General features: G+C 40.7%; 1 protein-coding gene across 1 annotated transcript in view; it reads right to left on the bottom strand.

Moving 5' to 3' along the window:
- Window positions 1-16521: 16521 nt before the first annotated feature.
- LOC121871326 (mucin-5AC-like) overlaps window positions 16522-25335 on the bottom strand; it is a 99850-nt gene continuing 91036 nt past the window's right edge. Inside the window, 2 exon segments of the mRNA XM_042373546.1 lie at window positions 16522-16759; window positions 20611-20627. Of these exon segments, the coding sequence (XP_042229480.1) occupies window positions 16522-16759; window positions 20611-20627 (255 nt within the window).

Below are 25335 nucleotides of genomic sequence, written 5' to 3' on the forward strand. Positions count from 1 at the left end.
CTGTCAGAGGGAGAGGAGGCGACACACACACACACACACACACACACACACACACACACACACACACACACACACACACACACACACACACACACACACACACACACACACACACACACACACACACACACACACACACACCACACGTTACCTCCCGTGGTGAGCTTCTTAAGTAGAATACCGTCGTGTTAAAGTGGCCCCCTTGACGCTATTTAAGTTAACGTATGAAAAATAAAACACCAGATACTTAAAGGTTAATTCTCCAAGTTTCTTATGTTAACTTTATCCTCTAAAACGTGATAGGGAACTTGGTTAATTTACTCACTTAAGATAAAGGAATGAATTCTCAAAAACTTCGTTCGCTAAAATTCATCCCTAAAGTGGAGATATAAGAACGCATTTAAGAACCTCATTTAAGCTGCAGCAAAACGATGTCGGTATAATTGGCACTAAAATTAATTTGAGACTACACTGTTATCTTAGCCTCAGTTGGTGGAATAATTACCGAAAGAGCCTTTGTGGGTTTACATCCTTGTCTTTTCTTCTGTAAGGTCAGTCAGCTGGTGAGATAGGAAGTCAGTTTATCAGTGAGTCTATTAAGCAGTCAGTCACTCAGTCAATTACCCAGTCACTCAGTCAATCAGTTTGTCAGTCAATTGGCCAGTTACACCAATAGTCTCTCGGTCAGTTAGTTTGCCAGAATACTCAGTCAACCACTCTCTCAGATAAGACTGGGTACCCAAACAGATGCTAGACTCGTTAAATAAATTTGACAATCACCCAATGTTTTCTTGCAAGCTTTTCCACAAAACCAATATATAAGACGCCACAAACCACACTTGACACTTGAACTACACCATCAACAGCAATACACCTCCCATATTGTTGTGTATCTTGGCCTTCTGCTTCACTGATAATTAAAGAAACATTCTGGTAACAGGTGTGTTTTTTTTCCAGGGCCGAATTGTTGGTAAGAGAAAGTGACATTTGCTCCAATCTCGTGTACGTCTCCTGAAGGTCAGAAGGTGAAGGTGGAGACGGTGGCAGAGGGGGCGGTGTGATGTGGGTTAGGGGGTAATAGTTAGCTGTGTGTGTGTGTGTGTGTGTGTGTGTGTCACATATTAGAATATATTACACTTACCTTAGGCATTTACATTATAAATACCAACTACAATTTTACAGATAATTTATTGTAATCAGACACAATTCCCTACGTCATCAGGATTATATCGAATATACCAGAAAAGTGAAGAAGAAAAAAAGTTGTATCCAGTTTATAAAAGAATATTGTCAAGACCAGAGAACAGCCAGACAGCGAACGAGCTATCCCCAAACTGTATCAATTAAGCTCTTTGACTGACGCGACTGAGGCCTTACAAAGCCAACAGGTCGCACCAGAACCTAGCCAGAGGCGGTGACTGTCATTCCAACAATTTCGCAAGCGTTCATCACATGACACACTAAAGGTTATTGGTAGAGGAAAAGAGGGAAATCCAACCTAGAAGGATTTACCTGTAACCCTCCACCGCGACTGCCATTACCGTCAGTCGACACCCAGCAAACAGTCGCTTTCTTGCCATCCACTCAACAGTTTCAAAGCCATCCTTAATAGGGCTTCTGTCAGTTTCAGTGTTGAGAATTAGCTTTGTGACACATCAGTAGCAGTTTCTGTATACAGCTGTCGTACTAATCTGACACTGTCGAGAAAGAGGCCAGCATCCACTTAACACCTTACACATGTTCGTAAATGATAGTGCCAGGTGTCTCGGATTCACGGCAAATCCTCCTTAAGTATCTTATAAACTTCTTTTATTTTCAGTTGGTCCGTATGTCAGTCTCTGTTATATTTTTCCTCTCAAATTATTTTTACTGTGAATTGGATCAAGGGGATACAGAAACCTCACAAAAGACGGGAAAGGGTAGAGCAGAATGGTGCAAGAGTGGAAGTGACACACACACACACACACACACACACACACATCCTCAACTTGCATACGAAGAAAATCCTTTACTTCAACACCCAACATGACTCTTGTAAACAAAGACCAAGAAGCAGGTCTTCTAACACAGCCTCACCACTTCTTTACAAATCATCCTCAAGCTGTCTATGTCAACTGGGCGTAAAATGAACTGGTCTCCTAATACTCACTCAGGATTTATAAATATTCACTCTTCAAACACACACACACACACACACACACACTCAAAATTTCATAAACATAGCTAATGAATATGAGAACCTAATCATCAAAACATTTCGTAATATTATGTTTATTACTTTTATTATGAATCCTGTTGATGAAATTTTTGCCATGTCATTTTCATCCTTAAATGTTTCATAATTTAAATTTTAATGATACTCACACTAGTAGCAAATTAACTGGATTGTTTCCCGTTCTGTGTATGTCAAGTATGACCCTACATTTCAGGTATTTATCCCTGCACACCTGACATTTATCTCAGTCATCCCTGATCCATTTTCTTTAAGGTTAAACTAGAACTAATACACCATCTTAGTTGTTATATGACTAGTGTTAATAAATACCACGAACAGGAACCTTAAAACACTTACATTTTTTTGAGTAAACTACAGAAATCTTACATAATATATCCTAACATAACCTATTCTAAATTAACCCAACCCCAACTTGACCTGAACTATCCTGAGTAACCTAACATGTCAGGATATTCTCGGTTATTTTCGCTTCGTTCGCATAACCTGAAATATAATGAATAATTTAGCGGTCCTGTTCGTGTAAGGGAGGGTAACCTGGGGCTATTAAGGTTATACGGTATATACCAGGGAGCTTCAGTATCCATGTGGTCTATTTTAGCGCCTGGTTGGTGGGTTATCGCCTGAGGACCGAGGCTTGTTAAGGGAACGTGTCAATTGAGGGCGTTTGGGGACTTATGTTTCCCCCCCATCTATCTCCCTTATTTATCTCTCTATTTCAATTTTCACTCGTATTTCTTTCCCTGTCTTTTTCTACTTTATTTTCTATTACAATTCTTCCTTCATCCTTCCCTCTCTCTCTCTCTCTCTCTCTCAACTCTACTTTTATCGTTTATTTCTATCCCTTCCTTTCTGTTCCTTTTCTACCTCCCCATTCCAATTCAACTCTGTTTCAATTTCTGTGTTACGTTATACTCCCTACCTCTTATCCATCCCTTTCCCTTCCTCTTCTTACGTTAATCTATACGTTCCACATCTTTTCCATCTTTCTCTCTCTCTTTTTCTACGTCAACTAAATCTTCTCTCTCATCTTTTCCATCATGGTCTCTCTCTGTTCCTACGTCATATAAATATCCTATATGTTTTTAACCTCTGTTCCTTTCTCTTCCACACTTTTTCTCGCCATGTGCCGTGGGAAAGGATGACATTAGTGGGACAGTTAGTTACCCCTGAGTGGATGGTATATTTCACGCCAGCTTCCGTCAGTCCTTCGGGGATCACTGAACTCAACTACCACCATCACTACTACCACCTCTACCACAACTACCACTATCACCACCGCCACTACCAGTACCACTACCAATACCACCATTACTACCAGCACAAGTGATAACTAATTTTATTATTTGTATTTTTGTTATCATCGTTGTTATTAATAATAGTTAGTAAGTAGTAGTAGTAGTAGTAGTAGTAGTAATGCCGGAAGTAGTTGCAATAATAAAAGTAGTAATAGTAGTAGTTGCAAGAATAATTTAATTAATAGTAATAGTAGCTTTTGTAGGATAAACAATAATTTCCTTATATCTATTTTTCTCTTTCCTTTAACCTTAACAACCAATGAGAAAAGACATACGACAGAAAGCAAGGAATAAGCTACTTAGGATTAGCTAAGAGGACTTGTTGATATTATTTCTCATTATTATTTCCAGGAATAACAAAAGGCATTCCAGTCGTCTTTAGTCTCAAAAACCCGCTGAAGAAGACTAAGATTATTAAGGATTGGTGTTGAATAAAAATAATATTCACAATTATTGACCAACAAAAGAAAATTAATCACAATTTGTTTAAAGTAAAATAAAAATACTAACGCTCATGAAGATTTGGTTTCAGGAGTCAGGGTTGGCTTAGGGATGGATACATTTAATTAATTCAGTGGTAGTTTGTCTGTGTCAACGAGGCTAAACTAACCTTGGTATGTTAACTTAAATCTTTTCCCATGGCGAGTAAACCAACAGAGTTTAATTTGACCCTGATTTAATGCAGCTGATGGCTGGACAAATGAGCTCCAGTTCTAATAGGATCCATTCTAACTAGTCCTCAATTCTAAACAAATCTATCCATTAGAGTTGGTGGAAAAGCTAAGTGTTTCTGATTGGTGAGAAATATGGGTCATTTTCATGATGATTGGACACGAAAAGTAATGATACTTCATCCTGTGTGTGTGTGTGTGTGTGTGTGTGTGTGTGTGTGTGTGTGTGTGTGTGTGTGTTGATCTGTATATACTGTATATATCCACTTATGTACGTACAGTATATATTCATCTAGGTATCCATCTATAGTTCTCTCGTTTTAATATTCCCTCATTTTCTTTATCTTCTTGTCTGTCTGTCTGTCTGTCTGTCTGTCTGTCTGTATCTTTATCTCTGTTTCTCCTTTTCTCCCCCATTATGTCTCACTTTTTCTTTCATAGCATGGTGGTAAATATTTCAGTAGTTAGCGAAAATAGTTCACATTCACAGTCAGTCCTAAATTGGGGTGATACATTTAATTGGCTGCAAGTCACCTGTGACCACGCTAACACCTGTCTAATTGTTCCACTAGTTGTGCTGGGACACACACACACACACACACACACACACACACACACACACACACACACACACACACACACACCATATCTAAAGCTTCAGGTTACATATAGTTTATAGAAACAAGTTTGTAGTAGTCGGTTTGGCAAAAAATAATTGCTTGTAAAAATATTGAGCAACTTAGACAATAAAATTGGTGATATCGGTTTCCAGTTAGCCAGATTTTACATTGATATACATGTGTGGTCAGAATTATTATAGAGACTTGACAGCATGTTGGTTTAAGGTAAGTGAAATATATAAGAGGAAGTTGATTGGCCTTCGTTTTGTCTGATGTAAATATTTAAGTATTGCATCAAGAACTCTGTATATTGTACGTGTATGGCAGTGAGAGGGAGAGGGAAGCAGTGGTACAGTTAAGGGTGTGTAGGGGTCATGGTGCCGGCATCAGGGAGGAGAGGGAGCTAAATTAACAACTAATTTATACCGATAATTTAGTTATTCCCATACGACCTGGGCATATTAAACTGCTTTTGCTATGCTTGATAATTATATATACCTCCATTCATCACCATATCTCTTCCTATGGCATTAAGGGTTTTTCTATATTACTTTATGAAGCTATTGCGGTACTTATTAGAACCAGCAAATATTTTTTTCAGACTCAAATCATCATTGAAATGGGGTGAGATACAGTACCACAGTAGGTTAGGTTGTCTTCTAAGGTATACAAGTTAGAATATGTGAGTGTAAAAACCGAGTTGAGATATATTTATTTTTTTCCTGCGGGCGACAAGTTATGTTTTGTCCCCAGGCGCCAGACTCCGACGCTAGAGAGAAGTCAGGGTTAATGTATTTTGGTTTCTTTTATAACATGAAAGGACGTGGCGAAGAGTCCACTAAAAATCTTTACCTAAGACATTTAATAGTTAACACAGGCGTCGTGTATGGGAACTGGGTATTACGTATCACACTCAGGGCGTCATCCGTGTCTATATTACCATCAGGTTGAGATATTTTATGCATATCTCACCTTTTATGTTTTAATTTTTACACAGGTGGACGCTGCACTCAACCTGTGGCTGCAGGTACAAGAGATGTTACGAAGAAATTCATGAGAAGTCTTTATACATAATGTTGTTATCCTCTCTTCCTTGTTTCGAGGTCCTTGTTATCATTCCTTCTCATCTTAACTCTCAGTTAAACAGAATGTGGAAGAAAGATTGCCACCGGTGATATGCAAGGAAGTTGGATGGATGGAAGTGACATCCCCTGCCTCAAGTGAAGTCACTGACCATGATTGATGCCTTGACCAATATGGCGGCGCTTCTCGCTCAGTGACTTCAACATCCATGGTTGATCCCACTATAATAAGCGTAATGAATAAAACAATATCAATCATGCAAAATTATCAATAATTACTGTTTACTGATGAGTAGCTGCGGCAATTGTGGCCAGATTGCCTTGACCAAGATGGCGGCCTGGCATCACTCGCATTTGCTGTTAACACATTCAACCTACTTAACGTCTCTGTACTTGAAAAATAAAACAAAAAAGAAACTCCTCGTTCCTGGAAGACGTAATCTGTACGATCGGGAAAAGCTGTACATAAGATAATTAAATAAAGGTTTTAAAAAAATCTACAATTCTATTCTCTTTAGGCTCTTCATTTTTTTCCTAACAACAGAATATAAATAGAATGAAAGAAAATAATCCTTATTCGTAAAGCGGCAAGAAAGGTAATTTATCCTTGGTAATTCTTAGTTACGTTTTTATCTTTATTCTCTGTTATGTGATTCCGTATTTATCTTCTCCTTCATCTCTCTTTTATCTTTTTTATCTCTTCCTCTCCTTCTGTATACTCCTGCCGGGTCAGCGTGTCTTCCTCTCATATGTCGCGGTGAAGAGATGGTGAAGAGACAAGCTGTTCCTTCAAGTGACGCGCATTAAGGCTACTTTTGTCCTTCTCTTCCTCTTCCTCCTCCTCCTTCTCCTCCTCCTCCTTCTCCTCTTCCTTTTCCTCCTCCTCCTCCTCTTTCTCTTCCCCCTCCGCCTCCTTCTCCTCCTCTTCCTCCTTCTCCCTCCATTTCCTTCTACTCCTCAAACATGCGAACTATTGTACCACACCGCCACACCACATCTCCACCACACCCACATGCACAACTATCGCAACATCCACACCACTACCCTCACACCCATACTACTACATCCACACCACTACACTCAAACCCAAACCATACCCACATCACACCCACATCACACAAACATCCACACTTATCACCAAATCGTCACTCAGGTCTTAGGATATTTTTTACCAGGATGAACAAGAACATACCGAGTACTATCGAGGGCCATGTTTTTTTTTTTTTTTATCCCAGGAATAACAGGAACATCCACCACCAGCAAGATCACTTTTCATTTCGGAATTGCCAGAATCTTTTTATTTCTAGGACGAAGAAGAGCTGACTCCAGGTGAATCCTTTCATGTATTGCAGAAGTAACGAGAAGGTGACTGGTCAAATGGGCTCATTATTAATAGGACCCAGTCTTGTTAAGTTTCTAATGGCCCTCAGTACATTAAGTTAGGTTAGGTTAGGTTAGGTTAGGTTAGGTTACGTTAGGTTAGATTAGATTAAGTTACGTCAAGTAAGAAGGATATTAAGTTAGGTTGGGTTAGGTTAGGTTTGGGTACATTAGGTATCAAATATGACCTTTAACCAGCAAGAGACTCATTAACCCCGGGGTTATCATACATACGACACATCACGGGGTACAAACACATTACCTGCACTGTTGGTAAAGACAAATCTCGTCAATTTAGGTCTCGTGTCAACAGAAGTAAAATGTCACCCTGATATATTGCCACAGTTGAGTTGAAACCTGGACAGGACACCATCAAGCGTGTGTTTTGGAGGAGGTGTCTCACTCATATCTGATTCCTGAAGCTTGGATTGTACCGTCTGACGTGAGGTGGGTGTTGAGAGAGAGAGAGAGAGAGAGAGAGAGAGAGAGAGAGAGAGAGAGAGAGAGAGAGAGAGAGAGAGAGAGAGAGAGAGAGAGAGAGGAAGGGATGTGAGATCAATGAAGAGAGATTATTAATTATTATTATTATTGTTATTATTATTATTATTTTGATTATTATTATTGTTATTATTATTATTATTGTTGTTGTTATTGTTGTTGATATCAATATGTCAGACAAATTGGGACGTGTGAGCCTTTCTGTTGATTTGTGAAAAATAATAAAACAATTTCTGATTGTTCGAATACAGGAACTCTTCATTCTGATTGGTGATAAATATCAGGGCATCTCTGTGAATGGTTGGAAATTTGCACGAAATATTTCCCCAATTAATGGAATATAAAGTTTTACATTTTTCATTAGCAGTGAATAAGAATTTTACTCCAGACTGGTATGGAATTAAAGGCGTTCTCATATAAGTTAATGGGACCTTGTGTATGTGTGTGTGTGTATGTGTGTGTGTATGTGTGGATGTGTGTGTGTGTGTGTGTGTGTGTGTGTGTGTGTGTGTGTGTGTGTATGTGTGTGTGTGTGTGTGTGTGTGTGTGTGTGTATTCAGATTCCATATTATGACTACTTATAATGTTCTATTGTATGAGGCATCAAAGGTCACCAATTCTAATTTTCCCCTCTAAATATTAATGTAGGTTAAAACCGTAAATTAACCTGTCAAAAAGTATAACATGTTTCAGAAAGTTATAATTGTAAACCATTAAAAATACACACATTGATGTGGAGAACTAGTACAGACAGACAGACAGACAGACAGACAGACAGACAGACAAACAGATAGAAAAAGAGAAAAAAGAGACAGACAGACAGACAGAGAGAGATACAGAGAGAGAGAGAGAGAGAGAGAGAGAGAGAGAGAGAGTATTTCGCATCTCCTCTTGTCAAGCAGAGTGTTAGTTATACTCCGTACCTTATTCCTCGTGCTTTTGTCTCTCCTAGTTTATCATCCCTTTTCCTCCGCCTCTATTTATATATAAGAATCTTCCGTCTAATTCCTCTTACACTTATAATCCCTAATCCCTACTCTCTTTCTTTCTTATTTATCTCCCCTTTCTCAATTATCGTCGTTCATTTATTGCCTCTCTCTCTCTCTCTCTCTCTCTCTCTCTCTCTCTCTCTCTCTCTCTCTCTCTCTCTCTCTCTCTCTCTCTCTCTCTCTCTCCTTGCCAACTCGGCACTTCCTCCGTGTAATTCCTGGCACAGTAATAAACTCTTTTCTCTTATTCTTTATTTCTTCTTTTACTTCCTATCTCATAGATTATCTCTACTTTCCCCCACCTCTCTCTCTCTCTCTCTCTCTCTCTCTCTCTCTCTCTCTCTGCAATAGGTCGTGTTGGTGTGACGGTGAAGAGATGGTGACGGGCGGTATGAGGTCTTCCCTCTGGACCTCTCCCACCACCACCACCACCACCACCACCGCTGCTGTCGCCACACCCTCGCCCAGGGCCAGGGACAACTTTTTACCAGGACTAACAAAAGCTCACCTCGCCTATTGAGGGTCGTTTCTTACCAGGGCTAACAAAAGAAATCCCAGCGTAAATTCCTTTTTTTTTTCTTTCGTCCTTAACAAAATCAGTCGGAAGGCAAAAGTAGGAATATATATATTTTTTTCCTTTATTTTCTTTTTTTTTCTTTAGAGCGAAATTTAACCACTAAGAGTTTTATTTTCCGGAATTAATCAGAGCAAACATCCCAACTCCCTAAACGTGTTTTTTTTTATATCTAGGATGAAGAAGAAGAGAGGCACTCTCAAGCAAATCTTATTTCTGTTTGTTTTCCAGGACTAACAAGAATGTATTTCCACCACCTTCCTCCTTCCTCCCTCACCCACCCCACGTATCCCCACCCCCCTCCTCCCGCCTACAGGAGTCCTTTTTTTTTACTAGTACTAACAAGGACCTCATTAGCCCCGATGGCCAGAAGGAGGAGAAATACTTAGGGAAATAGCCCAAGAGAGAAAAAATTAGATTAGCAAATTTACCTGGATAATTAGCCAAGTAAAGATTAGACGGGAGGTAGTGTAGCCAAAAGTGATTAGTAATTACGGATTTTTAAGATAAAGTGAACTCGGAAAATTACGGTAGTTTTATGTAACACAAGTGGAGTGAACATCGATGGAGTTTACTTAGCCCTCGCTTGTCGTGGCCGCCTCCAGGTAAAATTGAACCATTTGTCTTGTTATTGAGGGGTTTTTGCCGGTGCCGAGCACTACCACTATTACCAACACCACCACTACTACCACTATTGCCATCCGTGCCGAACACTAACCACTACCACCACTGCTACTACTACTACCACCACCACCACTACTACAACTACTACCACAAGTACTACCAACGCCATCACCGCCGTCGCAGCCGCCACCACCATTTGAGAGTTGATCGGGCATGTCAGTCACGTAAACATAGAGGTCATGTACCATAAACAAACAGCGATATGAAAAGTTATAACCCGCCTCTCACCCAACAACGACCCCCTATCTTACGTGTAAACAGCTTCTCTTCGAGTCCTTTGATGTTTACAAAGTTGCGAGAAGTTTAAGCCACTGACGTGCAATATTACTTCCCAAGCATGACCTCAATTCTTGTTTTGTTTTCTCATTCATCTCCTTCGATCACGCAAGAAGATAGAAGAATGATATATTGAAAACCCCAAGTACAAACACTCTCTCTCTCTCTCTCTCTCTCTCTCTCTCTCTCTCTCTCTCTCTTCAGAAGGTGCGACTCTGATGGGAAAGTAATTTTCTTATTGCGGCCGATAGGAAGACCGTGTCCCAACTCTAAACGGGTTATGGTAAGGTCCTTATGAAGAGCCGTGTGTGTGTGTGTGTGTGTGTGTGTGTGTGTGTGTGTGTGTGTGTGTGTGTGTGTGTAATCCTGTATGTCTCATTTCCTCTCTCCTAACTCTTGTCACATTTTCCGTCTCTTTCTTTCTTTCTTTTTTTTTTACGTTTCCTTAGTCTTTCTTCTTGTTTCTGTTTTCTCCCTCTCTCTCTCCTGATACATTTTTTATTCATTTCTCTCTCTCTCTCTCTCTCTCTCTCTCTCTCTCTCTCTCTCTCTCTCTCTCTCTCTCTCTCACCCCGGAGTTATCTCACCACGGGACTTACAAGAACCTCATTAGCCAACATGTGCACAAGTAAAAGAAAAGTGCAGCCAAATGGTTCGACTGGAATAGATTGCTGTTGTAATTGGCCTATTTAGGGTGATTCTGGTTGTCGGGAGGGGGGGAGGGACGGGTAAAGAAAGAAGGAGAAATATACATAGAAAGAGAGGAATGAAGAGAATGAGAAATGTTGAAAGTGAATGAGGGAAGAAGGGAGGGAGAAAGGGAGGGAAGGAAAGTGATTGGAAGGGAAGTTAGAATGAAGAAATTGAAATAGAAGAACGAAGGGAGATAGAGTAACAGTGATATAATACCACAAAGAAGAAGGAAATGGAAGAGGCGACGTGAGAGGAGGATGAAAGAGAGAGAGAGAGAGAGAGAGAAGGAAAAGAAGAAAACGACCAATATAAGGAAGAAAAAATATACAGGGAAAGACGGAACACTTTCCTATAGCCGTTCATTTGGGAGAAGTTTGTTGACTTAGCAGACCAAACCCTCCCTCCTACAACCTCCCCTCCCCCTCTCCTGACCCTCCCTCCAACCCCCCCTCCTGGCCCTCCCTCCAACCCCCTCCTGCCCCTCCCTCCAACCCCCTCCTGCGCCCCCTCCTGCCTCCTCCTGCCCCCTCCCTCCAACCCTCCTGCGCCCCCCTCCTGCCCCCCCCCTCCTGGCCCTCCCTCCAACCCCCTCCTGCCACCCCCTCGAAAAAAATAATAGAAACTTTGTCAGTGGAAGAAGTTAGAGGAGGAGGGGGAGGGGGAGGGGGGGGGGCTGGTAAAGTTAGGGGAAGATGGTACACACTTAAGGCCTGAGACACTTACGCTTTAGTGCTGATGAGAAGGGGAGAGTCCGAGGATGGCCTACCGATTTCCTCCTCCGAGATCTGGAGAGTGACCGAGAGAGATAGTTACCGCCTATTCTCTTATTTACTCTGGCTTATTTACTTCTTTCTTCAATGTTAGGATTATGTTTTCTTTTTCCTTTCTTGCCGTTTATCAATTTATCCATTTGACCTGTTATCCTTACGTCTTTCTATTACAGCTTTCTCCTATTCGAAAGTTCATTTATCCACAAGTCTTCCCACTGCTTCTATTCACCCCCCTCCCGCCTCCCTACACCCAAAAATATACACTGAAGAGGTGGTGTGGTCCTGACGACACATCCTCCTACCGAAAGTGAAACATCGACGCCCCCCCAAGAATTTGTGGTTCCCTCAGACGTGAAAGAAATCTAGGTTAGAGAAATTAATCTCATTGACGAGAACTGATGGAAGAAAGGTTTCCATTTTCCCTTCCCAGGATTAACAAGAACCTCGTCAGACGTCGGTAGAAGAGGAGCGGATAAGACCTGTATGGGTGAAAGACCTTGAGGCGATGATCAAGAACTAAGTTAGAGATTGTGGTTAATTAATGTGTGTGTGTGTGTTATATTGGGTTCGTGTTAAGGTTATAAACTGCCGTGTGGGTTGGGTTTATAGATATATTATGTGGTGTTTGTCTTTCTGTTTTCATCTCTCTCTCTCTCTCTCTCTCTCTCTCTCTCTCTTTCTCTCTCTCTCATTCTCTCTCTCTCTCATTCTCTCTCTCTCTCATTCTCTCTCTCTCTCTCATTCTCTCTCTCTGCATTCTCTCTCTCTCTCTCTCTCTCTCTCTCTCTCTCTCCTTCTCTCTCTCTGCCTCAGAGGTTAAGGTCAGAACTCCATGTCTTGTCTCGTGGGGTTTCGTCTCCTCGACAATAAAAATCACCCAATCACTCTCAATAGCCAGACGATAAGAAACATTATACTCTATAGGATCCAGTAATAAGCCTATTATTTACTCAACTCTCACTAAATCCTTCCAGATCAAAGCTTTCATAACTCAGCTATAATAACAAAATAACTTACCTTTGCTTTATACTTCAGCTATAAGTTATATCATAGCTGTAAGTGGTCTAAGCAGTGGTTTATCTTAGCTCGATATATAGGTTGAATTGACTGCTGTTCGAAGTGAGTGTTTGTGTGAGTGTTTGTGTGAGTGTTTGTGTTGGTGTTTCTGGTTTTTTGTCGCAATGATTCGTGAGGCTTAGTCGTCTTAGTCAATCGTAGCTAAAATTGCATCATTCGTCTTGTGGTAATAGCTGTTCTCTACCACCTCCGCGTTCCTGATTGTCTAGCTAAAAATACGAGCCGTGTACCTGATTATTTACGAAAACGAAACTGGAATAACATTGACTAGAGATATGTGATGTGACTTTTGAACCTGATTGGATAGGCATTTGAGTTTTGAATCTGATTGGTTTTGAGCACGAAGCTTGAACATGATTTGTTAGGAGTACCGGTGAGAAGAAAGTGTCTCGAATCTGATTGGTTGGGACTAAGTATAATGCAAAGTCTTCAATGAATTTCCGAAACACAATTCTTATCAAGGGCAACTGATACACATGAAGACCGAGGGTATTTGTTCAACATTCTTTATGATTGTTGAAGATACAATCAAAGTTCCTGATTGATGACTGTACACTCAGAATTCCCGACAGGAGAAAATACTTGATGATTCCTTACTGGTGTTTTTAAAAATTCTTTGTATACGCGTATGAAAAAAAAAATAATAATATAATTGACATATATGAAGCATATCTAATAAACTTCTATCACAATTACAGCATACTAATCTAACTTTCAAACTGAATTACTATGATTTTTAAGATATTTCACACTTCTTCTGTTTATGCGAACAGTAATGAAAATATGTGAAGTCAATATATTTTAGAAAACTTTTAACACTAACATATTCATAACCTTTCTTTTCTTGCAGGTAAGTAGAGCAGAGAGAATCGAACCTTATAAACTATAAATCAAAAAAACTGCTGACAAAAACCACAAGGTCAAGGTAAGTTAGCAATCCCATAATAACATTGGTAAGATGGAGGAGGTCATATGGCAACACTGAAACTAGGAGAAAAAAAGAAGTGTTATGGTATGAAGGTAAGTTGATAGCCTTGTGACACGAATTGGTAACACTGGTTGAGAGTGTTATTACAGAGACTAATTTATGATGTGGTAACACGATTCACTTAATAACCAAAGTACCCATTGGTTGGTATAGGCGTCAAGAGTGGGCAGTGCTAAGTCAATAAACCAATTTGTGAAAGTTTATGCTATGAATGTCTCTTACACCCGCTGATAACATTATTAGAAACTATGTGAACGATGTACATTGTGTTTAGTTTCTATTCCAAACATAACTTACCACACACACACACACACACACATCACCTGTTGTTACACCACAGTCGGTACGAAACATGCAATTCCAGCCTCTACCAAGCTGTGTGTTTAGTAAATCTCCTTCACGGCCTCCTTCCTCCTGGGACCAGAGTTACTGACATTACTAATAGGCATCTTCTTCCTTCCCCTGCTCGCCCCCTTCTTCTCACTCCTTCCCTTTCCTCCCCAGCTACTTTCCCACCCCCCTTCTTTCTATTCATCAAGACTCTAACCCTCTCGCTTCCATTTCCTTCCTAGCCCTACTCCTTTCTCTCCCCTCTTCATTCAACTCTTTCCCATCCTCCTCTCCTTCGTCCCTTTCCCTTCTTCTACCTCCTCCTCGCCTCCTTCCTTCCTCCTTCCTCCCTCTTACCTCTCCTCCTCCTCCCCACCTTGTAAATTCCCAGAATAGCAAGGGCTCCCAGACTCAGGGCAATGAATAATGAATACCTGGGAGAGAGATTCAGTCACACTACCCAGATACCATCCTCCCACCCACTGACTACCACCCATCTTCTGTGTGTGTGTGTGTGTGTGTGTGTGTGTGTGTGTGTGTGTGTGTGTGTGTCTGTGTGTGTGTGTGTGTGTGTGTGTGTGTGTGTGTGTGTGTGTGTGTGTGTGTGTGTGTGAATGTTCGTATTCTGCCTGACCGCTAATCTCACTGGATAAATAATATATAATAAAGCAAACGTTGAAAAAAATAAATATTTGAAAATGAAAAATATCAGTCTCAGGGCGTTTTGCTTTATTGTGACTGGATCATGGATGGATGGATGGATGGATGGATGGATGGATGGATGGATGGAGGGATGGAGGGATGGATGGATGGATGGATGGATGGATGGATGGATGGATGGATGGATGGAGGGAGGGAGGGATGGAGGGATGGATGGAGGGATGGATGGATGGATGGATGGATGGAGGGAGGGGAGGGGAGGGGAGGGGAGGGAGGGAGGGGAGGGGAGGGGAGGAGGGGAGGGGGAGGAGGGGAGGAGGGATGGAGGATGGTGGATGGATGGATGGAGGGGAGGGGAGGGGAGGGGAGGAGGGAGGGGGAGGGGATGGATGGGATGGATGGATGGATGGATGGATGGATGGATGGATGGATGGATGGCAGTTGGCTGCGTGTAATGAAACTCGCATATCATTCGGTGATTTCATTGTGGATAATTTATGGTAAGAGAGAGACAGACAGACCGACAGAGATGAATAGAGAGAGAAGAGATGAAGAGAACGAAAGAGAGAAAAGGGGGATACGTAGAGAAAGGGGAAGAGAAATGAAGAGAACGAAAGAGATAAAAGAGTAAAAACGACAAGAAGAAATAGATAGATAACTAAATAAACATAATTATACGTAAATAGTCAAATACCTAAAAACTAACACACACACACACACACACACACACACACACACACACACACACACACACACACACACACACACACACACACACACACACACACCTTGCCTACATTACCTGTCAATATTTCAGTCATCCTGCCATTAACAACTTTGTCACAATAGCGTTAATTAACACACATTCACCTGGCGTATAAAGCCTTACTAATACCCTACCTCTACATTAGCATATTACCTGTAGTCTGATTAGATTTTAGATCATAGTATTACGTATAATTAAACCTTTTTTGTAATTCTATATCAATTTTAAACCTATTTGAAAAAGGAAATTTGCAAATATATGTTCGTTTATTTTTTTTAAGGGGGCTAATAAGCTGCCTTTACTTTTTTATATAATTATCTTTGAAGATATTTTTATATAGTTTTTCGATATCAAGAAATTATTGATATTTGTATAATTAGGATTTCTTATATTTTTAACATACTTTTTTTAATGTTACTATTATTATTATTATTATTATTATTATTATTATTATTATTATTATTATTATTATTATTATTATTATTATGTGAATTCTTTTATATAAATAGATATGTAAATTTTTATGTAGGATTGCAAGCTCTCAGGTACACACTTATGAATAACTGTTACATTGTATTCCCGGATCTTGACAACCAATTTCAGTTAAAGTTTACAACCTCATAACCTGGTGGCAAGTTATTCGAGTTCCTCCTCCTCCTCCTCCTACACATTCTCCTCCTCTTCCTTCTCTTCCTCTTCCTCCTTACTCTCCTCCACTTCCTCCTCCTTCTCTTCCTCCTCACTATCATCCTCCCCCTACCTAATTTTTCCTCCTCCTTCTCCTCCTCCTTCTCCTCCTCCTGCTCCTCCTTATAAACCGAGTTCCTTGACCTTTCGCTGCAATATTCCCTAAGCCAGATGACAAGAGTTGAGTCCTGAGAACATAGAGCGCTCTTATTTTCCACACTTTCAGCACTTGAGAGCTCTTTTGGTTATATTTCTGTGCTCACATTACTAGAATTAAGCATCTGGGAGCTCTTATTCACCACAATTGAGCTCTTGGGAGATATTTCTAGGTTCACATTACTAGAATTAAGCATCTGGGGACTCTTATGCATCACAATTGAGCTCTTGGGAGATATTTCTAGGCTCACATTACTAGAATTAAGCATCTGGGAGCTCTTATTCACCACAATTGAGCTCTTGGGAGATATTTCTAGGCTCACGTTACTAGAATGAAATACTTAAGAGTGCTTCTAATTCTTCCTACTATATTTTGAACACTAAAAAAGCTCCCTTAGAGATCTATACCGGACCCGTTTTCTAGATCTGAGCACCGGTGGAGTCTCTCGGGAATCATTCTCCTGAGCCCGGCGCCGACTCACCGTATTGGTGTAATGGGGAGGAGATCTCTTGAGATAGTTTTCAGATACTTAGGTTATTTTTTTTTCTCCTTTGTTATTATTGGTGAGAGATGAATGTAGAGAGAGAGAGAGAGAGATAGAGAGAGAAATAGAGATGAAGATAATGAGATAGAGATGACAATGAGAAAGGATGATGAAGATAGAGATAATAGATAGATAAAGAAATGAAGTTAGAGATACATAGAGATGAGAGAAAAATAGTGATAGAAAAATATTAAGGATAAATGAAGAGATGAATTAATGTACACACACACACACACACACACACACACACACACACACACACACACACACACACCACACACACACACACACACACACACACACACACACACACACACACCTGTTTACATACACAGACGATCTTAAGCTGTATACTTGTCTACACCTATCTACCTACCTACCTGCATGCCTGCCTGCCTGTTACCTGTCTCTCCTATTTACCACCAACCCCTCCTCCAACCTACCTCCCTCCCTCCCTCCCCCTGCCTCCCTCTCTCCCCTCCCCTCCCCTCCCTCTCCCTCCCTCTCTTATCCCACCCCCCTCCCCCTCCTCACCCCCTAAGTCTCCCCCCTGGTGTGCTTGCTCAGTACTCGCTCCTAGTTCCCTACATCGCCTGCTGTTATTCATTATTCATATACCATGTTTCCGTTCCGCTTATTCTACCTCCTCCTCCCTCCCTCCCTCCCTACCTCCCTCCCTATCTACCTCCTTCCCTGCCCTCAACTCCTTCCCCCCTTCCCTGTCCTCTTCCCCCACTCTCCTTCCCTTCCCTCTCCAACCCTCTTCCCACGTTTCTTTCCCTTCCCCTCTTTCTTCTTCCATCCCTCTCTTCCCTCCCACTCCACCAGCAGTGAGAGTGTGGGAAGGATTATGAAGTTTGTGTTATGGCATCTCAGTATTTGCAGCAGATATTTTAGGATTCTTCTGTCTGTCTGTCTGTCTGTCTGTCTCTTTTTCTAGATATTACTTAAACTTGATTCTCTATCGATACAATAGCTTACATATTAAGTGATCCCCCCGCACACACACACACGTCTCTTTGCTTTGTTTTGTACCACTCAATACGACACACTTCCTCACACCCACAGGTATTGGAGCTGAGTCCAAGAATCAATATCCTGTAATCTTACGGCTCCAAGGTACAAAACTTGAGCTGACGTGTTTGCGAGAGGTTAATACATGTAATGCTTCCTTTGTCCACCATTGGATTATTATTATTATTATTATTATTATTATTATTATTATTATTATTATTATTATTATTAGTAGTAGTAGTAGTAGTAGTAGTAGTAGTAGTAGTAGTAGTAGTAGTAGTAGTAGTAGTAGTAGTAGTAGTAGTAGTAATAGTAGTTGTAGTAGTTGTAGTAGTAGTAGTAGTAGTAGTAGTATCATCAAAATATGACTATTACCAAAATAAACATCTGAAGACGAAGAAGAACGAGAATATCCAAACTACAATGGGAAAGTTACCATATATTTTCCCCTGTCAGTCACACTCCCATCCAATAACAGAGTTTCTTATCGTCTGTATCGTTCGTGTATTCTTAAGCTAGATTTGCTCTAAAACACCCAATCTCGTCTTGCCTTTTTTTTTTACAGTGACATGTAATTATTTACTTTATGTTAATAATGTCTGTTTTGTTTTATTTGCTTATTTATCTTTTGTTTTGTGTCTATTATTTGGTCCTGTTTTGCATCTTTCTGGCTTTTTTTATATTGTGTGTTTCTCTTGGTCTTCGTATCTCTTATCATCCATCCTCTATCTCTAGTTCTTGCTGTTTGTCTTTCTTAACAGTTTTCTTTCTTTACTGTTCGTTCTCTCTCCCTTTAATGATCTGTCTGTCTGTCTGTCTGTCTGTCTGTCTGTCTCTCACGGAGCAGGTGAGGAGGACTGTACCTGTGTAATTACCACTACTGTCGGTGATGGTGTGACAATGGTTTGTTCTCGCCTCCAATTAGTATAAATAAGTTCTAGTAACCTTAAGTGGCAGTGGCTTGAGGGTTAACACTGCTTAGCTTTTTGTGTTATATTTTGTCTGTAAACATTCTGTAATATACACGGTTAGGCTTTAAGAGAAACACTTTCGGATAATGACTGACTGACGTGCGGGTTGTTCTCTGGGCAGTGGGAAGCCTCGCCTGTGCCGTAGTTGTTTTCTGACTAAGCTAACCCTGGCTCCCACCCCTGATGTTAAGGGGTTCATATTGCCATTAGTCATGTCTGGGAATATATACAGTATATATATGACACATGTATTATATGTCCGTGTGTGTGTTTATCTGTGGTGCAGTGGAACAATGACGACAGCTTAACGCAAGGCCAAAGTTTTAGTTACAGGTTTAGGATTAGTTAGCTTTATCTCTGGTTAGGTTAGAAGTTTGTTAGGGGTTGAGTGAATTTCTAGTACGGGTTGGTTAGGTTAGGTTAAGGGTTGGTTAGATTAGGTGAGGTTACATTACGTTAAATTTCGTTAGGTTAGGATAGTTTTACGCTGTATAATTTTAATGTAAAATAAATAGACTAAAATTAATTATATAAATTAAACAAAGTGTAATATCTCATCAAATGTATATATTATGACAATACGTTATATTCAATCTATGTATTATATTTTATTCCAAATATTATGTAACGTCTTGTACATATTATATACATATACAGTAGATAAAACCTCTTGGTATTTATTGTAGTAAAGTTGAACATTGATCGCTTGTCGTGCACAGAGGTTGAGTATCTTAGTTGTGTCTGATGCCGTGCTCCAAGATGTGAACGGAAACCTTGGCTCTTCCTTACACGCCGGATGCATAAAGCTCTCGCCCACCAGCCTCTCTCTCTCTCTCTCTCTCTCTCTCTCTCTCTCTCTCTCTCTCTCTCTCTCTCTCTTTTTACCTTCACACACACACACACACAGACACAGAATCGCCCCCCCAGACACACATAAACTCACACCCTGAGCTCCCGACTCACACACTAAGGCCTGTAATAATTCCATCCACTGAACTCAGATAAATATAGATTTTAGATCCATCAGAGTGAGAGCGAGGGAGAGGGAGAGGATACAGAGGGAGGAACGTGGGACAGGGAGAAGAAAAATGAGAGGGAATATGGGAGAGGAAAAAGAGACTAAGGGAAGGGACGCGAGAGAGGGAGAGACAGACAGACAGGAATCAGTTCATGACTTCTACAGGCACGACATATCGCTCTTACATGCTCTTGGCAAACACAATACAAACACAACTTGATTCAGCTGCATGTGGACGGCCCTGCATAATAAACTTACACGGTTAGATCAACTCCCATCGCAACCCCAAACCAGTCTCTCCATGTTAATTTACACGTCCATTGATTGAGTAAATTAGTTGCTGGAGGCTGGAAGCCCCTCTGAGAGAGAGAGAGAGAGAGAGAGGATGAGAGAGAGAGAGAGAGAGAGAGAGAGAGGAGAGAGAGAATGAGAGAGAGAGAGAGAGAGAGAATGAGAGAGAGAGAGAGAGAGAGAGAGAGAGAGAGAGAGAGAGAGAGAGAGAGAGAGAGAGAGAGAGAGAGAGAGAGAGAGAGAGAGAGAGAGAGAGAGAGAGAGAGAGAGAGAGAGAGAGAGTCTATCTTATTTCAACAGATCTTCAAAGGTTCACATTTTTAGGGGGCCATGACTCACGTTTGTATTACCAATAACTGAAGATAAACACAAACCATAATTATTAAGTCTTATTTGATCTTTCTCACAAAACATCACAAAGTCACTATTGAGAAAGAGAAAGGACACACACACACACACACACACACTCTCTCTCTCTCTCTCTCTCTCTCTCCCTCTTGTCACGATTTTAAGTAAATATTTAAATATAAAGTTTTTTCTTAAAGTAGAGGGTGAAGGGAGAGAGGGAGGAAAGGGGGGGGAAAGTGGATGGTGGAAAGTGGAGGGTGAATGGAGGGTAGCTGTTGGAGAGAGAGAGAGAGAGAGAGAGAGAGAGAGAGAGAGAGAGAGAGAAACATTTTAACACTCCATTAGATACTTGACAAATGTGATTGTTTCTGCTACTGTCTCTGAACTCCACCATGACCTAAATGTACGTCTCGCCCTCCATCACCCCCACCCACCTCTCTACGGGCTACCTGACATTCCCTTACATCGACCCATTCCATTCCCTTAATGACCCTGAAACCAGTTCGTGGTCTTAAAACCCAACCAATGGCCACAGGACCCTGGGGAGGAGAGGGGGAGGGGAGAAGGAGGGGAAGGGGGAGAAGGAGGGGAGGGAGAGAGGGGAGGGAGAGAAGGAGGAGGGGGAGGAGGAGGGAAGGGGGAGGGGGAGATGGAGAGGGGTAGGGGAAGGGGAGGGGAGAGGGAAGGAGACGGGGGAGAGGAGAGAGGGTGAGGGGGGACACTTTGCCACAATATATTTTAACCCTGAAAGCGTTTGTCTTCATTTACACATTGCTTATCGACGATTTGTGAACAGATTAGAGGGGTAATGAAGATTTAATCCGTCCCTCGGAGCGCCCATAAACCGGGTTCTAAGCGAGTCATCCAAACCAGCCCGAGGATAAGTAATTCGGCTGAGACGGATCACAAATTCGTATAAGTTGTCTTTAATTGCGGGGAAAAAAATGGACCTCTTCGTTTTTCTTCGTCGACTGCTGAAGAATCTGTCCAGAATTCTCCCGGAGGAAAAAAAAAAGATTTAATTTTTGTTTTATTTTCTATAAACTTCTTTCTCTGTCTGTCTTTCTCTGTCTCTTTCTTTCGCTGTTTCTTTCTGTCTCTCTGTCTGCTTCTCTCATATAATTTATCCCTCCTGGTGTATTTACAGATTGGTGTGTCTCATAAAGGAGCTTTTAAATGGAGAAACGGTATGTGAAGCAATCTGCAGAAGAGCTTTCTCAGAGCGTGTATAAAATTCGGCCTTGCCTCACTTCAGTTCATTTCCCAATAAGTACATTAAGTTTGTGGTGGAGAGAGAAAGAGAGAGAGAGCGAGAGAATGAGAGAAAATGAAACGGGGGTGAAGAGATATTGATAGAGACGGTAAGAAAAGGGCAGGAAGAGAAAAATAAGAGATGGGAAGACAGAGGACGAGAGAAATTGAGAGAAGGGAAACCAAAAAAGAAAACGGGAGAGGATGAAACAGAAAAAGAGAGAGAGAGAGAGAAAAGGAGAAGGGGAAACAGAAAAAATAAGAAAGATGGGGATAAAGTGAAAAAGGAAGAGAGATGGGAGAGAAAGAAAGGGATAGAAAATGAGATACAATTACAACTAATTATAGATAAAGAGACATGTGCTTAATAACGAAAATAAAAGCTTGTGAGATAAAAAAAAAATCGAAAAATAGAGATTAAGAAAATGTTCAAAGACAGAGAAAGAGAAAAAGAGAGATAAAAATAAATATAAAAAAACAGAGATAAATTAGTAAACACGGAGAGAAAGAGAAACTTTTAAAGACATAGACCCAGAGAAAGAGAGAGAGAGAGAGAGAGGCAGAGTTCAAGCGAAAACACACACACACACACACACACACACACACACACACACACACACACACACAAACACACGCTAAACTTTAAAATCCTCAGTGACCTTCATAACGCCAGCTCTACTCGACCGGCCATAATAACACGAACTGGATTTAAATAAGAGTGTCCATTCCAGCACCACTCCCTTCTGGTATGACACTTAAGCTTTTAAGCTCATTTGAGTCTTAGGGGTGTTGATATTTGGCCTCTGACGGTGTTTGTGTTTGTATGTGTGTGTGTGTGTGTGTGTGTGTGGGTGTCTCTGTGTGTGTGTGTGTGTGTGTGTATGTGTGTGAGTGCCTGTATTTGCTCATGTCTTTATGTGTTTGTTTTTTGTGTGAATGAGGGCATGTTCAGTGTTTGTTTCTTTGTAAAGTAACACGTCTACCTGATCACAACACCATCTCAGAATCACAATATCAAACACCTTTCTCATACCATTGTCGACTTAGTCTCACTCTGTCTCTCTGCAGCGGTACAAGAAAAATTGCCTTATGATTTAATCTGAAAGTCATTAGCATAAATGTTTTTAAATTGACGAATTTCCTTGTCCAAAAATAAAAAAAATTCTTTGCTTCATTACACGTGTGAGGAAAAAAAACGAAAGTTTCCATTATCAAAACAATTTCCTCGTTTCTTGTCGTTTCTTCTCGTCTTTCCCTCCTTCTAATTTCATTGTCTTCATCTAGTTATCGCTTGATTGAATGAAAATGATAATTACTAGAATTTCCCAGCGAGGTAACAGTGTTGGCTGTCGAGAAGTTCGTTTTAAAAAGACGATAAAATTAAGGAGAAGGGAAAATGATAAATAAATGAGACTAATATAAAGAAAATAGAGAAGTAGAATATTACCAACAAATGCTACCCCCACCCCCCCCCCTCACCCACTCAAACACCCACACATAACATAGAGTCACACAACCAAATACCTACTCACGTATCCACATACAACCAAATCACCCACTCCCCACACACACTCCCCCCCCAACACACACACACACACTCACTGTAGGTAAATCATCATTAGCACCCAAAAATCACACAGGCTTCATAACATCAGCCCCCAAGTATATCATGATATCCACGAGAGAAAATAGAATTCCTTTTTCCACGGACTTTCAAACCCAAACTTTTTCCATTTTATTTGCCGGAGTTTCATTCGAGGTTCCGGTGAGTCTGCAATGGTTCTTATTTCTCATCTCTCTGAGGAGTGAGAGAGGACGTGGGTAGCATATCAGTGAGTTGGATCTCTCTCACTGAACGTCTCATGAGAATTCTGGCGTTGAAGGGAATGTATATCGCTAATGTTGCAAATGTTGGTCACGGTGTTTGAGTTTGTGGAGTCCGAGGAGAATGGAGGATTTAGCGTTGATATTGCAATGTTGGTTGAGTGTGTTTGAGTGGAGATGGTTGTCGGGGGGAGGGGGTGGGGTGCAGTTTATCGTCTAATACTGTTATGTTTGTCAACGTTGTTTCGAAATTACGAGTTCACAGCGATTCATTCAGTATATCGCTATTGCTGTAATGTTGTTGTTAACGATCTTAAATGACGACATAACACCAAGGTTACATATCAAGGATGTTTCAATATTTAGTCTGGAATGTTTAATTACGATGTTTTCAGAGAACGAATATAGAACAAATGTTGAAATAATAAGTCAAGATGTTATGATAATATGGACTTAAATCTGTAATGTGTAGTTAAGATTTTGTAAGGGAACGAATGTATGGTAAATGTTGCAATGTCTGATCACTACGAATGGTGGAATAGCCGAAGGGAAGTCAAGAGGTCAATCAACTTTAAAACGGATATAGAGTATGTGTACCTGTAACGGTGTCTCGCTTCTTGCAATATTGGATGAAGAGGAAGAAGATGAATTAGGGGATGGAAGATGAACCGGGGAAGCAAATACATCTAGAAAGCAAATTTATTTCAAATGTCGTAGCAATGATGTTTACGAAATTAAAATTGGAATTGATTGGTTGACTGTGTGTGGGAAATCTCTGTCGTGGAAGTGAGTCACGAATGTTGGTGAAATGAGGACAACTAAAGCTATGACGTTGTGTGTTTGTGTGTGTGTGTGTGTTTTTTTTTTTATTTGCTGATTTTTTTATGAAAGGAAAAGATAAAGCAACGAGATTATAAATATGAGCGGATGTGATATTGCAACGTGTGATGAAAGGTATAGGCACGACAGTTAATTACGAAAAACCTAGAGAAAATGAGAATGAATAAGTCCGTGATATTGCAATATATATCATAATGGTTAATGATGATGAGAGAGATATACCCTAAATGACTGGAGGCAGACTGGTGATGGTGGTGGTGGGGGGGGAAGAAGAGGCAATACTGTATCTTATGTTGCAATGTTGATTACGATCCTGGGATGCGGACATGAAAAGTGAATCAGGGAAACAGATGATGTTGCAAGCTTTATTGCAGGGTGTTGGTGAAGATAGAAAATTATATCAACAGGAAATGAAGTCAGGTAGAGCATTATTACTGGAATTACAACGTTTCTTATAATGTTGGCTGGAATGAAAAGACGGGGATCTGAAAGTTGCATTGCTTCTTAAAATGTCAAACGAAGAGGCAAAATGTGTTGCTTAAAGATGCAGTGCTTCTTTAGGATGTCATCTGAGGAGGCAGGAGGTGATTCTATATGGGGAATAAGCAAGTGAGCTGTGATGTGCGTGAATGAGCGGATACCATTGGGTCAGGTTAGTGTCTTGGTGATGGACGTGTTGTTGATGGGTGACGTTGGCGTGTGGGAAGCAGACAAGGCGGATAATTAGGGTCTTACTGTAGAAGAGAATCATAGCACGATGCATCTCTTATAGCAGTTAAAATGAAAGAATGGCAGCGAATG

This window comes from Homarus americanus, unplaced genomic scaffold, assembly GCF_018991925.1.
Source record: "Homarus americanus isolate GMGI-L3 unplaced genomic scaffold, GMGI_Hamer_2.0 scaffold45698, whole genome shotgun sequence".
NCBI lineage: Eukaryota > Metazoa > Arthropoda > Malacostraca > Decapoda > Nephropidae > Homarus > Homarus americanus.